At 32.9% G+C, this 18,616-nt stretch overlaps 1 protein-coding gene across 1 annotated transcript in view; it reads right to left on the bottom strand.

Moving 5' to 3' along the window:
- The window catches only part of btv (dynein cytoplasmic heavy chain beethoven), a 53,415-nt gene that overhangs the window by 7,204 nt on the left and 27,595 nt on the right, over nucleotides 1-18,616 (bottom strand). Inside the window, exons 34-64 of the mRNA XM_077440480.1 lie at nucleotides 17,743-17,825; nucleotides 15,527-17,288; nucleotides 14,617-14,740; nucleotides 14,378-14,485; nucleotides 13,645-13,801; nucleotides 13,366-13,573; nucleotides 13,113-13,287; nucleotides 11,224-11,355; nucleotides 10,931-11,133; nucleotides 10,747-10,852; nucleotides 9,708-9,830; nucleotides 9,447-9,616; nucleotides 9,229-9,364; nucleotides 9,032-9,145; nucleotides 8,746-8,959; nucleotides 7,068-7,306; nucleotides 6,775-6,991; nucleotides 6,533-6,698; nucleotides 4,500-4,692; nucleotides 4,214-4,428; nucleotides 3,909-4,142; nucleotides 3,628-3,837; nucleotides 3,342-3,555; nucleotides 3,160-3,260; nucleotides 2,905-3,061; nucleotides 2,667-2,821; nucleotides 1,401-1,624; nucleotides 1,216-1,325; nucleotides 858-1,145; nucleotides 627-785; nucleotides 421-543 (exon numbers count right to left, since the gene is read on the bottom strand). Coding sequence (XP_077296606.1) covers nucleotides 421-543; nucleotides 627-785; nucleotides 858-1,145; nucleotides 1,216-1,325; nucleotides 1,401-1,624; nucleotides 2,667-2,821; nucleotides 2,905-3,061; nucleotides 3,160-3,260; nucleotides 3,342-3,555; nucleotides 3,628-3,837; nucleotides 3,909-4,142; nucleotides 4,214-4,428; nucleotides 4,500-4,692; nucleotides 6,533-6,698; nucleotides 6,775-6,991; nucleotides 7,068-7,306; nucleotides 8,746-8,959; nucleotides 9,032-9,145; nucleotides 9,229-9,364; nucleotides 9,447-9,616; nucleotides 9,708-9,830; nucleotides 10,747-10,852; nucleotides 10,931-11,133; nucleotides 11,224-11,355; nucleotides 13,113-13,287; nucleotides 13,366-13,573; nucleotides 13,645-13,801; nucleotides 14,378-14,485; nucleotides 14,617-14,740; nucleotides 15,527-17,288; nucleotides 17,743-17,825 — 6,820 coding nt within the window. The remainder of the gene's footprint in view (nucleotides 1-420; nucleotides 544-626; nucleotides 786-857; nucleotides 1,146-1,215; nucleotides 1,326-1,400; nucleotides 1,625-2,666; nucleotides 2,822-2,904; nucleotides 3,062-3,159; nucleotides 3,261-3,341; nucleotides 3,556-3,627; nucleotides 3,838-3,908; nucleotides 4,143-4,213; nucleotides 4,429-4,499; nucleotides 4,693-6,532; nucleotides 6,699-6,774; nucleotides 6,992-7,067; nucleotides 7,307-8,745; nucleotides 8,960-9,031; nucleotides 9,146-9,228; nucleotides 9,365-9,446; nucleotides 9,617-9,707; nucleotides 9,831-10,746; nucleotides 10,853-10,930; nucleotides 11,134-11,223; nucleotides 11,356-13,112; nucleotides 13,288-13,365; nucleotides 13,574-13,644; nucleotides 13,802-14,377; nucleotides 14,486-14,616; nucleotides 14,741-15,526; nucleotides 17,289-17,742; nucleotides 17,826-18,616) is intronic.

An 18,616-nucleotide genomic window follows, 5' to 3' on the forward strand; every position in this document is an offset into this window, starting at 1 on the left:
CCTGAAAGGTCGTAAACACGTGGCAGTCATTAACGCGTGGCATGCCCGCATTCTCAAACGAACGACGTCCTGACGCTGACCCCATAAAACACACGTGTACCGAGCACGCGCCTCGAAAATAGGTCAAACACGTGTTCCCAACACACGTGTCCTGGAAACGAAGACAAAGCATTTGCGCGCGGCACGCTCCAACCCAGAACGTATATAAAGCAACGCAGCAGCTCACAACACCAGAGTGAACCTCTGGAGTTCAACCAGATCACTTCTCCGAAGCTCAACCTCTTCGTACATACAATAACCATTGTAACAATTACAAACACAAACGGTGTTTTCTTAGACCGGGACACGGTCAACACACCTGTCTCGCGTACTAAATGTACATATATAAACTAAAATTTTATTTGTATTATATTATACAACCTGCAGTGCAACTAAATACGGTTTTCTTTCGATGTTCAACCATCCAGGAACTTCTTTGATAAAATCATCATCAGATTTACCATAAATATAAGTGTCAGGATTGCACATAATTACTTCCCATTCCTATTTAAAAAATTTAACTTTATAATTACAAAAAAAACCTTATAAATACGTCATTTATCTTAAATAAATAAGCATTGCATTACCTTTTGGGGTATATTTTCAGGATATATATAATGCATTAAATATAGAAGGGCAGTTGAATGAAACTCTTTATTTAAAGCCACCAAAACCCTTTCCATCAATGATATAACAACATATTTTCCAACACTTTCAATGTTAAAATCACTTTTGGCCATCATACCCTAAAAAAATTTAAATAACTTAACCAAAATTCACTTGATTAGCTATCTAAGACTAAACAAACTCACACTTACTCGAAAGTTTTCCAATCCTTTCAAAAACAGTTTTATAGCCGTAGTCAATGTAACGTTAACAAGTGGATAATGAAGTGCAAGAGAGGAAATTGCAAGACATGATGATGCAATTCGTGTAGCTAAAGGTCTGTACAATTCACACTGGTTTTTTATTGAAGTTGAAACTTCGGCTGCTTCTTTCAACGATACCGTTATTTCAATAACTGCCTTTTGAGTATGCTCCAACGATTCCAACAGGACAGGATTGTGCAATATATTCCCAGAAGACAGTTGGCTTAGTAATTGAACCTAAAAGAAAATCACTCAAATGAAATCAAACTAATGTTATGTACAAAATGTAATATATGTATGAACTTACTTCAAGTTGTTCTTGTTGTATTAATAATTTATCTTTGTTCGTGTTGATTTCCAACATCCTTTTTTGTAGCTCAGGCTCTTCTTGCTTAACAGCTTGGAATATTAACTGATCTATAAAGTTAATATTAATATTAAATAATTAAAAGTGATTAAAAATAAAATTCAACGCTCGGCACACCAACAAACCCGTAAGTCCTTGCTTTTGAGGTGTAAAATCTACGATGGATATCAGTGACTTGTGATAAATGGATAATTGATTTAAAAGTTTGGAATCTTGTGAGACTAAAATCAATCGAAATCCGGGACTCACACTGCTCACACCGAGATTAGACGGAACTTGACCTCGCAAAAGTGGACTCCAACCATCATCGATGCTTGTCAAATCTTTTATTACAAGTACTTTACCAAACCTGTAACAAATACAAATCCCATGTGGGATTCAATCGGATGGGATACATAGCAAGAGTCACAAAGTTACACTTGTATCCATAGATATAGAATATACCTTTACATACTAATTTCTATAGATATGCCTTTACATACTAATTTCGTTGGAGATGTTGTCGCCATTAACTGAGGGGTGCGGGGGGTTTAACTAGCGGGGAAGTGGTGAAGAGAAAGGTCGACGCAGCGATCGTCAGTGGTCAGCAACCAGTTTATGTACATGCACTGAAGTTTTATTTTATTTATAACTTTATTTTATTGGACACTCCGCGTGACAGTAAACCAAACTAATAAAGCCATATTAAGAAAAAAATATTTAGCTATGCACACTATATAAAACTACAAATGTATGTTACTATAATAAAACCATCATTAACTATTACAATATTTAAATATTAGTAACTTCCACAAGGATCAATTTTAAAGCTGACACTTTAACATTTAGTTCATTGTTTGTAGTTTTAAACTTAATGTCGATTTCTGAATTTCCTTCAGTGCCAACAAGATATACGCGTGCATTTAGTGACATCTGTGGCAGAGGTTGTCGACCGCTGTTCAATCACTGCATACATTATATGTTAAAATACTACTATAATTGAAGACATTATATATTAATGATATGTGATGCCATCCGCCTTTTTATGTTTTCCTGAGTAATTGTAACACAATTTCACTGAATACGTTGGCATTTTCGAAAACGTCAATCGACCTTCCTACTTAGAAGCTAACTAGCTACTGAGAGAGAGTGTGCATGATCTGTAATTTTTTTTGTTTGTGCATGGTCCAACAGGGTGATCGGCTTAGAGCGTAAGGGCACATCTATGGTATTCTATATCTATGCTTGTATCAGATTCAGTCATCGTTTATTTTTAAAGCACATTTCCACGGGGCTTTTTGATACAAACTTGCATTGATATATAAATCTAAGCATTCGTTTGACTTAAACGTTCATAGATGTATAAATATGTGCGTATGTTAATTAACAAAAGTATAACACAAAAATTATACCTGATGGCATGTTGTAAAATAGTTACAAATTTAGTATCGTGTTGAGATATTATATCCCTTGGATTATTTTCGATAAGTTTCGATAGCCATTGTATGCATTCATTGTTTGGATCTATGACTAATGGAACTAGTCCACATTTTGGATCTTTCAAAACCTAATGAAACAAAAGAGAGTAATATAATATGATATTTTAAGCGCATAAACTATGTAAATACATATTAAGACTGTTAATCGTACTTCGTTGACAACGATTCCGTTACATAGCGATATAGAATTAGATGAGAGTCCATAATCTACCCATGCTATTTCATCATCACGAATCAAAAAGAATTCTTTCGCATCAAAATATTCTATTTTATCGTCGAAAACTTTACGCCATTTTAGAAATATTGCACTGAAAAATTTTTGAATAAGGTAATAATAAATAAAAGGTGACAATATATTTATAAATCAACATTAAATACAGAAGAGATTGATATATCACTATCTTACTATTTATCATCTTCATTTTCTTGCGTTAAGTAAACAATAAATCCAGCCATTATTAAAGAACGTATACAAATATCAGCGCATTCCTTTGATAAATCAAAAAGCTGAAAAAAAAAAGCCAAGAGCAATAATAAGTATACTCCATATTAAAATAGAAAAATCCAAGTTTACAAATATGTACTAACATTTTGATTCCATCTTTTAAATTCCTCGGAAAGTCTCGAAACTAACTTTTCTGCCTTTTCAACAGTATTCTGCACAGATGTAAGATTGATTTCAATTTCTGTAGCTTGTTTTGTATACGTGTTGAGTTCTTCCTTCAAAGCAGCCACCCTTTCATCTACAGTATTCAGATTGCTACTCAAATCCTTTATTTGCGACTCGGCGACAGACAAATTGCTAAAAAAATAGTGTTTTAATAAGAAGAAATCCAAATTTAAACTAATTTTTAGCATTCACTCGATATAATACCGCGTTAGAGTGCGTTGTTCAGCTTCCAAAGGAGCTATTTTATGCAAAACGTTAGCATATTTCACATTAGCGAGTACCCAAGCGGCAAGAGGAGCACATGCGACAGATGCCCTCTTAGCAGTCTTTTCAGAGAAAGAATTACCATGTGTTGCCAGTAACTTTTCAACTGCTATTAAATTTTCTCGAGATATGTTCGAAACATCAAACAATCTAAAGAATAAATAATAAAATTGTAACAGCAAAAAAGCACGATATTATCAACAAAATATTATCAACTGTACTTTATGTCGTCTTTTATGCCGCGTTTCGATAAGAACGTTTTCATAGAATGCCAAGAAGTGTCAGCAATTCCCATCAGCCTCAATACTCCTTCAAGAACATCTCGCACTGGTTCGGGAGGTGCTCGGAGAGACCGCACTTCGCTCAGAGACTCTGCTTTTATATCCCCGACTGCAGTTCGAGCTTCTTGTATCACCGGTTCTACTTCGCTCAGCTCTATTTCGATCTCTTTTTTCCTAAAAAATAATAATAACCATCATAAAATTTAGTCCCTTAAAATATGCACAAAGTTTTACCCTTTTAGTACCTCTCTTGCAATTTCAAATTCTCTATTTCAGTGTTCCTTTTTAATGTTTCCATTTCTTGTTTGTGGACTGAAGCTGACTGCATTGTTGTTCCGATTTGATTCAGAGCTTGATTTGCCAAAGTTTGTTTTTCAGCTAAAATTTTCTCTTGTTGGGCTGCTCCGGCTTTTAAACGGGTCACTTCATCTTGAGCTTCGGTAAGAGCCGAAACTCCAGCCTGATATTAAATGAATTTAGATTAAAGATCAAGATTAATTATTATTAAATATATATGTACATATATGTTACCTGTAATCTTTTTCGCTTTTCTTCCAAAAACTGCTTTTTTTCGAAATATATATTAAAATATGTTTTCATAAATAGCATATATCTATAAGGAGTTTTCAGATCTTCCCGCTCGACTGACGAAAACATTTCAACTGTTTTTCCAGACGAAATTATACTGAGACAATCATTCAGTCCCTGTTCACCTGATATCATCCTAAAAAAAACCATCAATATATGTATTTATATTTATATAAAATGTAAACTTATCATTACCATTAAATTCTAAACACATCCTCTTCTATTAAGGATCTTGGTGTAATACTTAATAATAAACTCGATTGCTTTGAACATATTTACTTCATTACTAATAAAGCATATAAATCTCTTGGATTCCTAATCCGCTCAACTAAACCCTTTAGTGATCCTCATGTACTTATATTACTTTATTTTTCCCTTGTAAGGTCTCACCTTGAATATGCCTCAATTATCTGGTCACCTTTTTATATATCCCATATTAATTGTATTGAAAAAGTCCAACTAAAATTTATCAAATCCTTACACTACCACTTTCCTATCTACGCCCGATATTTTAAAACTCCTATATTTTAACAATATTTCTGTCAGGCGACGACTCACTGATGCTACTTTCCTTTTTAAGCCCCTAAATGATTTCCTGGATTGTCCCGATTTACTGAGTAAGGTTGGTTTCAGGATCGCAGTTAGGTATACTAGACACGTTGCACTCTTTTCACTTAATCCTTTCAAAACCAATTCCCTAAAATATTCCTATCTACAGCGGGTTTATCGTATGTTTAGCAGGGAGCTGAATGACGTTGATCTATTCAATATTTCCTTGCAGCAATTCACGACTGCCATCAGGAAAATCTTGATTGATTGATCCATTTCTATTTCTATTATATTTTTTATTTTATTTTATTATTACAATCAATATACACTCGTCATTACAGATCGCTCCAATGCGACGGGTGTACGATAACGAAATACAGAATACATAAACGATCAGAAATCGGAAATACAATAATACATATACAATCAGAATATAACGCATATAACAATTAATCAGAAATAATAATCATAGAGACATCTATGGATTATTTTTAGATTTTTGTGTACAATTTTTATACATATAATAAAAACGAAATTATAGAGATATAACCATACTAACACACTTGTGAAGAGTCTCGGTGATTACAACAAAATGTCTATACCCTTCAGGTATAAACACAGATTACCTAAACACAATCTGCTTTAGGTCATCGACTTTAGATAGTCTTTAATTAATATTATGTATTAGATGTATTATGAACATTTTTAAGGATTGTAAATAGGTTTTTGAGCTCTTTTTCCTATTATGCTTTAGATTAACATTAGAATAATATAATACTGTGATTACTAACCAAATTAAATTAAAATTGTAAAATAGAAAATGATCAGTAGATCAGTAGCTATTAAAATAGATATAAGATGTATTATGAACATAATTTCGTAATAATAAAAAGCATTTAAAAATCAAAAAAAAAAATTATAGAGATGTCTATAGAGATATCTATAGATTTCAGATTACTGTGCATAATTATTACAAATTATACACAGACAGATTTTTGTGACAATAGGAAATGATCTAATACCAATTTTTCAGGAACCGTTTCAGCAATGATCAGATAAAATTGGCAAACTCTGATATAGAATCGATCCATTTGGAGTCACAAAACCCCCAAACCTAACCAGCAGTTTGACTATTCGAACATTCTGTCTGTGGTGCTAATTATATACGCTACCATTAAACCAAACTTCTGGCTTATATAATATAATCTATAATCTTTATCCAATATTATATTACTTTATGTTTAGTTATGCACTGTTCTACATATTTAATTATGTTTGAGTTTTTATTGTTTTCTTTTTTATATGTTTATCTCTACATATGTACCATTTTATGTAATTTGTAAAAATCTCTAATTGGGTTCATATGATATTTTATTACATTTCTACATCTTTTGTCTGTTGATTTTTCAATAAATAAATCAACTTACCTTTTAGTAACGAGTACTGAAACATCCTTCAATGTATCGTCACTCCATTGATCGAGCCAAAATAGTTGACACCGACTGTATAAAATAGGATACGAAGTAAACAAGCTCTTCAAATTATATTGCTTCGCATCGAAAATCAATATTATTCCGAGATGTGTACGAACATCTAGAATATAATTAAAAATAAATAAAAACAATACGTAGACAAATCTTTACACATAAAAAACATAATTTGCACAAACTTTGTAAGAAGGTTTCGACTGTTTTGAGCTCATTATTCTTAGTCTTCATTTGGGATATCATAGCTTCAATCTCTTGAGGATAAAACGACAAAGATGATGCATTTTCTCCTTTACTTAACAACGCTTCAACAACACCTAACACATTATTATCACTGGCTGCAGACTCTTCTAGAACGACAACCGTATTCACGCAGTCTGATCCGCACGAGATCAATATCTGTAATGTCACAGTCGATAGTGATGTGCAAATTCCAACATTTTATTTCATATAAGCGATAGAAAGAATAAAATACATTTCTTAAATTGTTAGTAAATTGGTATGCATTTGAAACTGATATGAATTTAGCGCTGATCATTTCAGCAGCAATTTTAGCAGCAGCACGACGTCCAACACCAGCAACTCCGACAAAAACTATTGCCCCTCTAGCAGTGCATAAAACTCTACTTCCAACAGCAACAAGACGTTTAAGCTCTCCACAAAGTTCCACACCATTCTCTCCGAATACACTATTTCCATTCTCCACTTCAGAATCTACATACATAGATAATAAAATAGCTTGAATACTTAATACATTGAATGCCTTATATGCAGTGCTATCATTAATTGGATTCGCAAGTTTCTAGATACCGTTTATTCAAAATTTCACTTTGAATAAACAAAAGCCCTCAAATAAATAAAATAAATAAATAAAAGCCCTCATAAATAAACTTTGAGTTTCCAGTAATGTGTATTTGAATTATTACAAATGAATTGTTTTTGAGTAATGTAGGTAAAATGGTAGTGGATTCTTGAATATCAATGGAGTATCTGTACATAGAATTCTCACTGTTTATTAATCCCGAAACAACTTGTGCTATGTCCATTTTTGTAAGGCCCAAATGACAACACTGAGCAACAAAAAATCATGTTTTTGAGTTACCAGAGCACAGACTAACCAATCTTTACTAAGTTTGACCCACTGAATTCGAATATGATAATGATTTTTGTTGTTTGTGTCTCCTTTACGAGATATGAGCGTTTAAAAAAATGCGCACTTTTTACAGATTTTTGGCTTTTGCGGTCTTTAATTCAAAATCTAGTATTGCTGTGCTCAAAGTGAGTATTGGAATCAATAGTCAGACGTTTTTTCTATTGATTGTGATTTTTTATTGTTTTAAAATATTAAGAATTAATTTTTTAGCGAATTTTAAAAGTCAAAAATATATTTTTTTTTACGGATTTTTTTCTGTGCTATTTTGCATTTGTTTGGTCAGTTTTTTTATTTCTCCGCGTTCATAAGGATTGGTTTTCTATCTCCATATTTTTTATTTTTATCTAAGCGTACTAACTCGAGCGGTAATTGCTAAGAAAGACTTTCGTTCAGTTTCCGGGAGCGTACACTAGAAGCGTTGTAGCAAGCGAGATGGCGCGCAAGTGACGGACTCTCACTTGCCGTTCCGCTCGATAAATATGTAAGTTATAATTAATTGCAGTGTGATATGGTATTGTAACGTGGGAACATCATGGGGATTATCCGCCGCCTAAAGTGCATTCGGGGGCTAACAATGGAGACCCCCGAATCGGCCTAGCGGTACTCTATGGTCGATAGAATTCCTAGAATCCCTAAAGCGTGAGATCGTGAGACTCACTTAAAACTATACGTGCCTAGATAATGGAGAAACAAACGGATAGGGGAAGCTGTAGTGAGCAACTTGCCCTTTATAAAGAGGTACTTAGGCCATATCAGATCATTCTGGATCGATCGCTGGCTGTGTATGGACCTCCTGAATCATTCAATAAATGCTGTGAAGGGACTTTGGCCTTTCATTTGGATCCTCAACCCACCCCTACGCAACAGTATTAATAAAAATTTGTTTTCATATCTACAGTATGCACCGGAAGATTTTTTCGCTTTTTAGAAACCTGTTACGAAAATTAGATGACACCACTGCTAATACAATATGTACATATGTATTAATTTTAAAACGCACTGCATTGATTGATAGTCTTGGTGATGGTCAATGTGAAATCATTGTCGTCGATCAATTCTAGTTGAAAGCCTCTATTTCCCATTTTAGACAAAAATAATAGTTCTTGAGAAGACACTGAACCAAGATGTCTATGTATCAAAGCGTCAAATGCGTTCCTCTCATCATGCGATACTAATCTTTCTTTGAAAATACATGAAGCCTCTTCAATGATGGCCTAAAATGTAATTTTCATGAATTGTACAATAGCACATTATATTAAATACATCCATAATGAAATTCAACCCACTCTTCGCATAGTATTTGCATCACTGATTTTATAAAAATTTAAATTTTGACACCACTGTATAATGTCTCTAGAAGTCCATTTATAATGTATCTCATTGAAGAACGATCTGGACACCTGAAAAGAAAATTATATCATACATAGATTATGCCTATATACTAGTGATAAGATGTCCGTGTCGAAAATATATGTATATGTACGTCTTGAAATAGCAAAAACATCTTTGAACTGAGCTGCATTAACTTGGTTTTATCGTCATTTGTCAAATTGCAATTTGTCAAAGAACTATTTAAATAAATTTCACACATCTCTGACAATTCCTTTTCATCCGGTGCCCTGTAAAGATTACATAAACATACTTGTAAAAAATGTCTTTAATATAAAACAGACAATATACTGATGGAAATCGACATATTACGTTAGATTGATTATCTTTAAAGAATTGGTCAAACGGGGAGATAATTTCAGTCCACCGTCTTCCACCGTAGCTGTCACGATTAAAGTGAACGGTTGTAATGTGCACCATTGCATCTTTCCATCAGCTCCGGTTCCTTCAGATTTTTGCCAAAAACCACCATAGTGTATTAACTGGAATAGAAAGTATAATAAATTACTTTTGCACAGGATATGAAAAATTTAAAGGATTTGAAAATACTTGAAAATAGCCGAAGAAATCTACCTGCAGAAGGAAAGATTGCACAATACTCGAATTCCATTTATCTGAAAGCGACCTTTGTAATGACTTCATCACCAAAACTAAACGACCACCTCCTTTTCCGTTGCCTGATTTTACACCCGACTTCTAATAACAACACAAAATAATAAATTTAAATGTAAACATTGAATTGCAACCATTGAAATTATATAAAATATTTAGGAGTAACGTTCGATAAAAGAATGAGATGGAAGCCTCACATTGAGGGAGCGAAATGCAAGGCGATGCGGGGTATATCCTCAATATATCCAATATTTAATCGCCACAGTTCTTATCAACTCAAAATAAAATAAAATTATATCGCGCGTTCATATTACCATTATTAACCTTGGCTTCACCTGTATGGAATAACGCCTCGAACACTAACCTTTCCAAGCTCCAAGTAATACAAAATAAATCCCTAAAAATGATTTATAATACACCCATATATACTAACTTGAAAAAACTGCATGCCATATATAATATTCCGTTTGTTACAGACATTACTAACAAACTAACCAGTAGATTCAATGACAGAATCACTAATAACCATACTAACACACTTGTGAAGAGTCTCGGTGATTACAACAAAATGTCTATACCCTTCAGGTATAAACACAGATTACCTAAACACAATCTGCTTTAGGTCATCGTCTTTAGAGAGTTTTTAATTAATATTATGTATTAGATGTATTATGAGCATTTATAAGAATTGTAAATAGGTTTTTGAGCTCTTTTTCCTATTAAGCTGTACATATTAACATTATAATAATATAATACTATGATTACTAACAAAATTAATTTAAAATTTTAAAATATAAAATGATCAGTAGATTCAGTAGCTATTAAAATAGATATAAGATGTATTGTGAACATAATTTAATAATAATAAAAATTTTTACATATATACAAATGTTTATTTTATATATGAATGTCAGTTTGTTTACACATTAAGATCTGCAAATTATAATCTTATACATATAAATAAAATATAGTAATCCAAAATAAAACAAAAAGTACCTACTTGTCTTATTGACTGTATAATATGTTGAATATCAAATATCGGAGTACATTTCAGATTTATTACTATTCTATCGCTTGCATCTTTGAACAAATAATCTAGAATCATACTAAATACAACACAGTTAATAAAACTAACAATTCAAAATCAAAGAACATTAAATAAACCAAATTTTACGATACAATACCTTTTTCCAGAAGACGGCGGTCCAAAAATCATGAAATGTTGATTGGAGTTTATCCACGTTTGAGTCAAAGTGAGAACTTTCATTATTCTTTTATTCATCAGAAAGTAATCGTTGCCTAAACTGACGGGTTCGTAATCTGCCTCTCGGACGTTGCCGATACCCGAGACAATGGCATGTGACGATACATTGGTCCATTGCGATATCTTAAATCAAAGATGTATTATATGTATGTACATACATATGCTATTTTATCAAATAGGTTAACTTATGTCATTATATCATTTTAAGTGTACCAGTTCTAGAAAATCTTCAAGAGCTTCTGGTTTAATGAAACAACTTGTCCCTTTAAGGAGTGCTACGGCCAAATGTTCTTCAATGGATTTTACTCCATCGTAATCTTCCAAGAATGAAAGGATTTGCTTCGTCTAAAAGTTAGTTATAATTTTAGTTCCTATTTAATGCTTAATATGAAAGTATTATTAATTTATTTCCTAACTACCTACAGAAAATAAATTGAATCTCATGCAGTGTGGCAGAAAAAATTAAACGTTTTGTATTTTGAAAATAAGCACTAATTGAAAACTAAATTTTCCATAGATAAATAAAACCAAACTACATATGTACGTAGTATAGTATTATGCCAGTCATTTTTTGAAGATAATGTCACTCGTGTGAGCTCAGCACGTTGTCAAACATTATCAATTACTTTCCTTAATATAATCTACGCAATTCCAACCAGCAGAATAGACTAGTGGTTAGCATATAATTCTTTGAACAGAGCGGTCACGGGTTCAAATTCCATTGATTTCTGCTGGCTTGACCTTGGATTTGTGACTCCAGTTCGCTCGTTTCCTATCAGAGTTTGCCAATTTATCTGATTTTCATTGAAACAGTTCCAACAAATTGGCAATCTTACCCATTTTCTCGCAGAATCTCGAGTTTTCAGCAATCTCGAATTTCGCTAAATTGTATAAAATGCTGCAAATTCACAAATTTGACCATAAATATCTTTGTGGATGTTAATTGATATGTAGGTATTTACTGAATTTCGTTGGAATGTTTAAAATGCTGCAAATTTACAAATTTGACCATAGATGTCTCTGTTTATATTAATTCATATGTATTTATGGGGTGACCGTCACCGCACCGAATGTTAAAAAGTCGAAAGTGTTCGTTTACCATGTATACATATGAAAAACGGTTAGTATATATATCAGTGGCGTGCGGTTAAAGTCTCTCTCCCCCCGTCGTACATCCTCACTTAATTTGCGCGAGCAGGATACAACAGGAACAAGAGGAACAGGCTTTTCCTCAAGTATCCTGCGTGCGCACATTAAACAACGCTGTATGACAAAAAGAGAGATAATTTCACCGCACGCCACTCATATATATTATATATATATATATATATATATATATATATATATATATATATATATATATATATATATATATATATATATATATACATAGTACTGTTTACCATGTACCCTTTTTTTGATCTTTCGACTTGAGATCTTTTGATTTTCGATCTTTGCCTTCCGATATTTGCTTTTTCGGGCTTTTCACTTTCGGTCCCGTGAGGTAGACCTATATTTATGTACTTTGTATAATACTAATAATATTTGTATCAAATGCACAATGTTTCTGGCCAGGAAGGCCCGTTGGGGTTACCTGTTAGACCTTCCTGGTATAAATTGAAGATAAAATAAAATAAAATTCGTTGAATATCTATTCCGATGCTCTCCTTTAAATAAGAAATCACACCCTTATAAATCAAATGAGCGTGGAAATCAGTGATGTGCATCCATTGAATTGTCCCATCCTGAACCAAACCATTCAAATATTTCGATAAATAATAGATTATGTCTGACTTGAGATTTGCTGGATGTTTGGAAAACTCACATTAGTAACTTTATCTTCGAAAAACAACTTATTAAACTTAAACGACATTGTTTAATGTTTTCCACTCCACCCATTGTAAGAGACCCTTAATTGACGGGCGGAAAACCAGACTGGTACAAGTGACATTTAAAAAAAAAGCTGGTTTAAGTGCTAAAATAATAGCATTTCATATATGCTATTATTTTAGCACTTAGACCAGATTTTTTTAAAAATGTCACTTGTACCAGTCTGGTTTTTGCCCGTCAATTTACAACGTAATAGTGAATATATTGCTTACCAAAGGTATTCTGTAATACTGTACTAGAAAATTATTAGGATTTTTCTCAGCCCAATTTATAACCTTCTCGATAGTTTCTTGAAAAATACCACCATCCAAAACGTTGATGCCTTCATCATTTTTCAAATTTCCATACCAATTCTGTATCAATTCTTTATAACACGATTCTTCATCACTGTCAATGATCATAATGAATATATTACATACAACACTACTTACAAATACTCAACGTAATTAATCGTATTCATTTTACCTGAGCAATATTATACCCATTCTAGTTATTGTCGCCGGTGATGCAAATTTCAAATCATGCGTTTCAAATATAAAGTTAACGTTTTTCCCAAACTGTATCCTCCAACCGGAGGGTAATGTTAATAAACGATTGTCATCCAGGACGGAATTGAGTGATTCAATCCATTCCGGGTCGACATCTCCGTCACAGATAACCCAAGACCAAACATCTAAAAGCATTTTAAATAAATCCTCAGAACTTCTATATTATTGTGAATCAACTTTTCCGATTGTAATTTACCAGGAGGCTGATTCGCCACTTCGAGAGAAACCGTAGAGATAACTCCATCACACCATTGTCTAGTATCTGAATCGATATATCCTAACAAATCTTTTCTGCTCATTGCTTTAGGACAAATTATATGATGAGAGATATTATTTCCCAGCTTAATCAAAGCCTATAAATACCAATTACATCCATTAAAAAATTTTGATATGAAAAATACCATATATTAACCGTTTGCCCGCAGCAATAAATATAGCGAACAAGCCGTGTACGCGGCACCTTTTTCGCGAATTTGGCAATCAAGTTTTCGACCTTAAATACAGATTTTAATATTTACTCAAGTAACCAAATATGTTAATTAATACATAAAGTATTATTTTAAACAATAAAATACATAATATATCTCGTAGTTTTGGATTAATTGTCAAATAATCATTCTTCATAATTGTATGAAGACGTGACGTCACATAAGCGAGGTTTCAGTACGGTTCCACAAAAAACTAATTTTTGACTGGTATATATTCATTTTAAGCAAATTGAATAGATGGCATTCAACTATCAGTAATATATTCAATCAATTTTGAACCTTAAAACAGTTGAAATAGGCGCATATAAGGTTCAAAATCCCGTGCAAAGTTCAAAAATTCTATGGAAGACAGCCGCGCTACAGACTTGTCGCCCAAAGCTTCCATAGAAGACGGCTACGGGCAAACGGTTAAAGAAATTCCTAAAAGTGTGAATCTCTTACATCTTTCAAAATGTTACGAAGAAAAGTTTTTCCACTACCCGGTGGTCCAACAATGACTATACCCATCCTCTGTTTTAGCTGATTATATAACTCAGCACACTTACGAATCTATAAAATAATTCACAATACATTTTTCATTTTATTTTTTGATGAAATTATTCTTTGAAAAATTCCAATTATTTGAAAACAATTAAATATTATAAAATATACACATTGTGTATGCATATGAAAACTGTTACCTGATTTTGATTGATATTGAAATTTTTGTTTGTATAACAGTCTTCTAATGCTTCTGCTAAATTACCAGAAACAAAATCTACATTTTTAGTGCCGGAAAATATAACTTCTAATATACTTTCAAACCTGGAAATAAGAATGAATTATATTATGAAATTATTTAAATAAAATAATTGATTTCTTTTATTGCGTATATACATATATACATTTTAATTATACAATCATTATAAATATACACACATAGAATCAATAATGAAATCTAAACATATCGTATTTGTCAATATAAAACAAATAATTTGTATATAAAATTATTATTTTGAATAAAAATGCCAACAATTTTATTTTACTACCGCCATCTTTGTATAAAATTAATGACTACCAACTGCCACCGAGATTAAAAATGTTCGGACTTGTTTCACTTCTTAAACGATATTTTATCTCTATCGTAATTTAAGGATTGTTAATAGGTTTTTGAGCTCTTTTTCCTATTATGCTATAGATTAACATTAGAATAATATAATACTATGATTACTAACCAAATTAAATAAAATTGTAAAACAGAAAGTGATCAGTAGATCAGTAGCTATTAAAATAGATATAAGATGTATTGTGAACATAATTTCGTAATAATAAAAAGCATTTAAAAATCAAAATCAATCTCTATCGTAATGGCGGAGGATCCATTTACTTGTATTGATGATCAAAATAAGCAATATGACAAAGTATGAAAACGATCGGATAAGAGGCAAACTTTTTCCTGAATTGTAATCGTAAGTAAAACGTAAAGGAGGTATGTAAATAATAAAAATACTGATTATTTAGCGTTTCTTAATTTTCACACGTATAATTTCAGCAAGAAATAGTAAAGTAGCTATTATTTCCCCTAAAAATAAAATAGCGAAAGGACCGTACATGTGATGAATTTTGATAACTATAATTGGATCTTTCGATTTGGGATATTGAGGATATCTAACATCGTCGATCCATTTCTTAACAAGACCGGATTCAAAGATTCTAAGAATCCACAAATTCATATGCTCGATCATGGGAGAATACTTGGCAAACCCCAAAGTCACCATCTGCGACCTATATTTTTCTTTTAGCATATCTAATATACCATCGCCTTTTAATTTGTGATTGATTTCAAATACTTTTGACCTGAAATGCATTACAGCACCCTTTACTTCACCCATGGCTATTTTTTCAGACACGGCCACGTATTCTTCAACGTTGGGTTTGATAATGAGTGAATTCATGATTTGCCTTACATTCTCATCGTTTTCGACATCTTCCATGAGATCTTTCACAGACGGGCTACCAAAAAATGTGAAATCATGATCAATCATGTCTTTCATAGTCAACACGCTCTTATCGTAGTAAGTATTCGAAAGGAAACTCACTAGATTGCCCTGATAAGTGTTTCTCAACACCAAAGACATCCAAGTCCACACTGTAAATATATAGCATACAAATCTACCATTTGGGATATATTTTAAAGATAGTCCGAGCGTGACTTGCCACACTAAATAGGCTGGTTGATCGACTTGAACAGAGTTGTCAGGAATGCATGCTTTAAAAAGTGACAATACACCTGTCAATATGAAAATTGTAACTATTATAAGCAGCCAAACGCTTATTTTGAATGGTAGTAGAATTTTAGAACCCGGTGTATACTTTTCAAATATTGGTATACCCCAAACGACATCGGCAGTGTCGTACGAATAAGAGTAATCCATTAAATCAGATTGTTCTACAGTCGGGACGTGAGTTCCGATACCAATTTCAGCTCGATCATATATCAAATCTCCGGAAGCTCCATCCCACATAGTTCCGTTGAAGTTTCCCCAGCCGTATCCATCTTCTGGCAAGATAAAGTTCACGGTGAAGTTAAACACCTCGGCCAAAACTTTAATCAAATTCACTTCCATTCCGGTAAAACTATCAAAACCTAGCGACGGATCCTTGGCAATGACATGTGGGTATCTAACTACAACAGTCACGTTTACAGGACATCTGTTCATTTGTCTCACTTTGATCGGGAATAGATTTACAGGCCTGACGAAAGATCCATTGAACCATCTGTTAATTTCTACTGCTTCCGAATTCCTACAATTCGGTACATCATAAGGAAAGTAGGTAAATATCGAAATATACGTATCAACTTGAGTGAGAACTAACACATTCACCATTTTAAGAGACCAGCACTTGTTCAATATATCTTGAACGACATCAGTCTTCGACGATAAATCAGCATGCACAATAATAACAATTCTTCCCGAATACCAAAATTTCGTTTTTGGTATCAAATCCAAATTTGCCGAAAAGGAATTGACGCTTTCAGTTATAATAATGTAATTTACACTGAATGTATCGCATTCAAAAGGAGTAGAAAGGACAGTAGAACCCAATGACTCTTCCAAATTGTACAATAATTCATTGGAAAGGTCACCCAGGAATACATTTTCACGCAAAGAACACTTTCTTGATTTGCTGCTTGTAGCTATTATTATAGGCACGTTATCTCTTACATAAAAGTAACGTTTCGCAATATCAGAAGCACATATACTCAAATTCTTGATCAGCGACATTTTATCGTTCAATCTATTGTGTAAAAGATCATTCAATGCCAGAGACATATAAAATAATCCTAAAAATAATGTACCGGGTAGTAAAACTGTACGTAAAACGTTCATTGTTATTTGTACCAAAAGCCTGAAGGAGAATGTACATAAAAGCACGGTGAATATTACCATGTACGATTTAATCGAAACGGTGCATCGATTTAAAAATTAATATGAAATGGATGTGAAAAGATAAAATGCCATTATAATTTTACACTAATGACAGGGTAACGACAGCAAAATCCATTATTCCATATGTTGTGCAATTGCATGTTAAAATATAAAAGATTTTCATCATGATTTATGACACACTCACATGTACACTTAAAATTGACACGAACGATAAGACAACAAATGTATTTTTGGACTAGTATAAAAATACTATATTATTATGATTTTTCTATAAATCGGCAGCTTTAAATGTGGGAAACCTTCGAATGTCCACAATAATTATGGAGATCTAACTGGCATAGTTTAGAACAACTGCCTAGGTCAGCGTTTCTCAACCTGGATCCAAATGGCCCCCTTGGGAGGCCAAGACATAGATATAGAATACCATAGATACGCCCTTACGCTCTAAGCTAATCACCCTGTTGGACCATGCACAAACAAAAAAAATTACAGATCATGCACACTCTCTCTCAGTAGCTACATAGTTAGCTTCTAAGTCGGAAGGTCGATTGACGTTTTTCGAAAATGCCAAGGTATTCAGTGAAATTGTGTTACAATTACTCAAGAAAACATAAAAAGGCGGATGGCATCACATATCATAAGTAAGAATTAATATATAATATCTTCAATTATAGTAGTATTTTAAACATATAATGAAATATCGGCGCGATGTATGTAGTGTTGTATGCAGTGATTGAACCGCGGTCGACAACCTCTGCCACAGATAGTAACATACATTTGTAGTTTAATATAGTGTGTATAGCTAAATATTTTTTTCTTAATATGGCTTTATTAGTTTGGTTTACTGTCACGCGGAGTGTCCAATAAAATAAAGTTATAAATAAAATAAAACTTCAGTGCATGTACATATGTACACAAACTGGTTGCTGACCACTGCCGACCGCTGCGTCGAACTTTTTTTTCACCACTTCCCCGCTAGTTAAACCCCCCGCACCCCTCAGTTAATGGCGACAAGATCTCCAACGAAATTTGTATGTAAAGGCATATCTATGTATATTCTATATCTATGGGCCCAGATCCTCTCAAGGGAGGCACAAGCCAAAATTCTACTTTTGGGGAGGCATAACGAGCTCTAGGGGAGGCAGTCAGAATAAAATTATAAAAATTATATATTTAAATAATATCGAAAGAAGAGCTTAAATGTTTTATTTGTCATCGAACTGAATAAACGTTTGCATTTCGGAAAATA

Source organism: Arctopsyche grandis, chromosome 11, assembly GCF_051622035.1.
Source record: "Arctopsyche grandis isolate Sample6627 chromosome 11, ASM5162203v2, whole genome shotgun sequence".
In the NCBI taxonomy this organism is placed as follows: domain Eukaryota; kingdom Metazoa; phylum Arthropoda; class Insecta; order Trichoptera; family Hydropsychidae; genus Arctopsyche; species Arctopsyche grandis.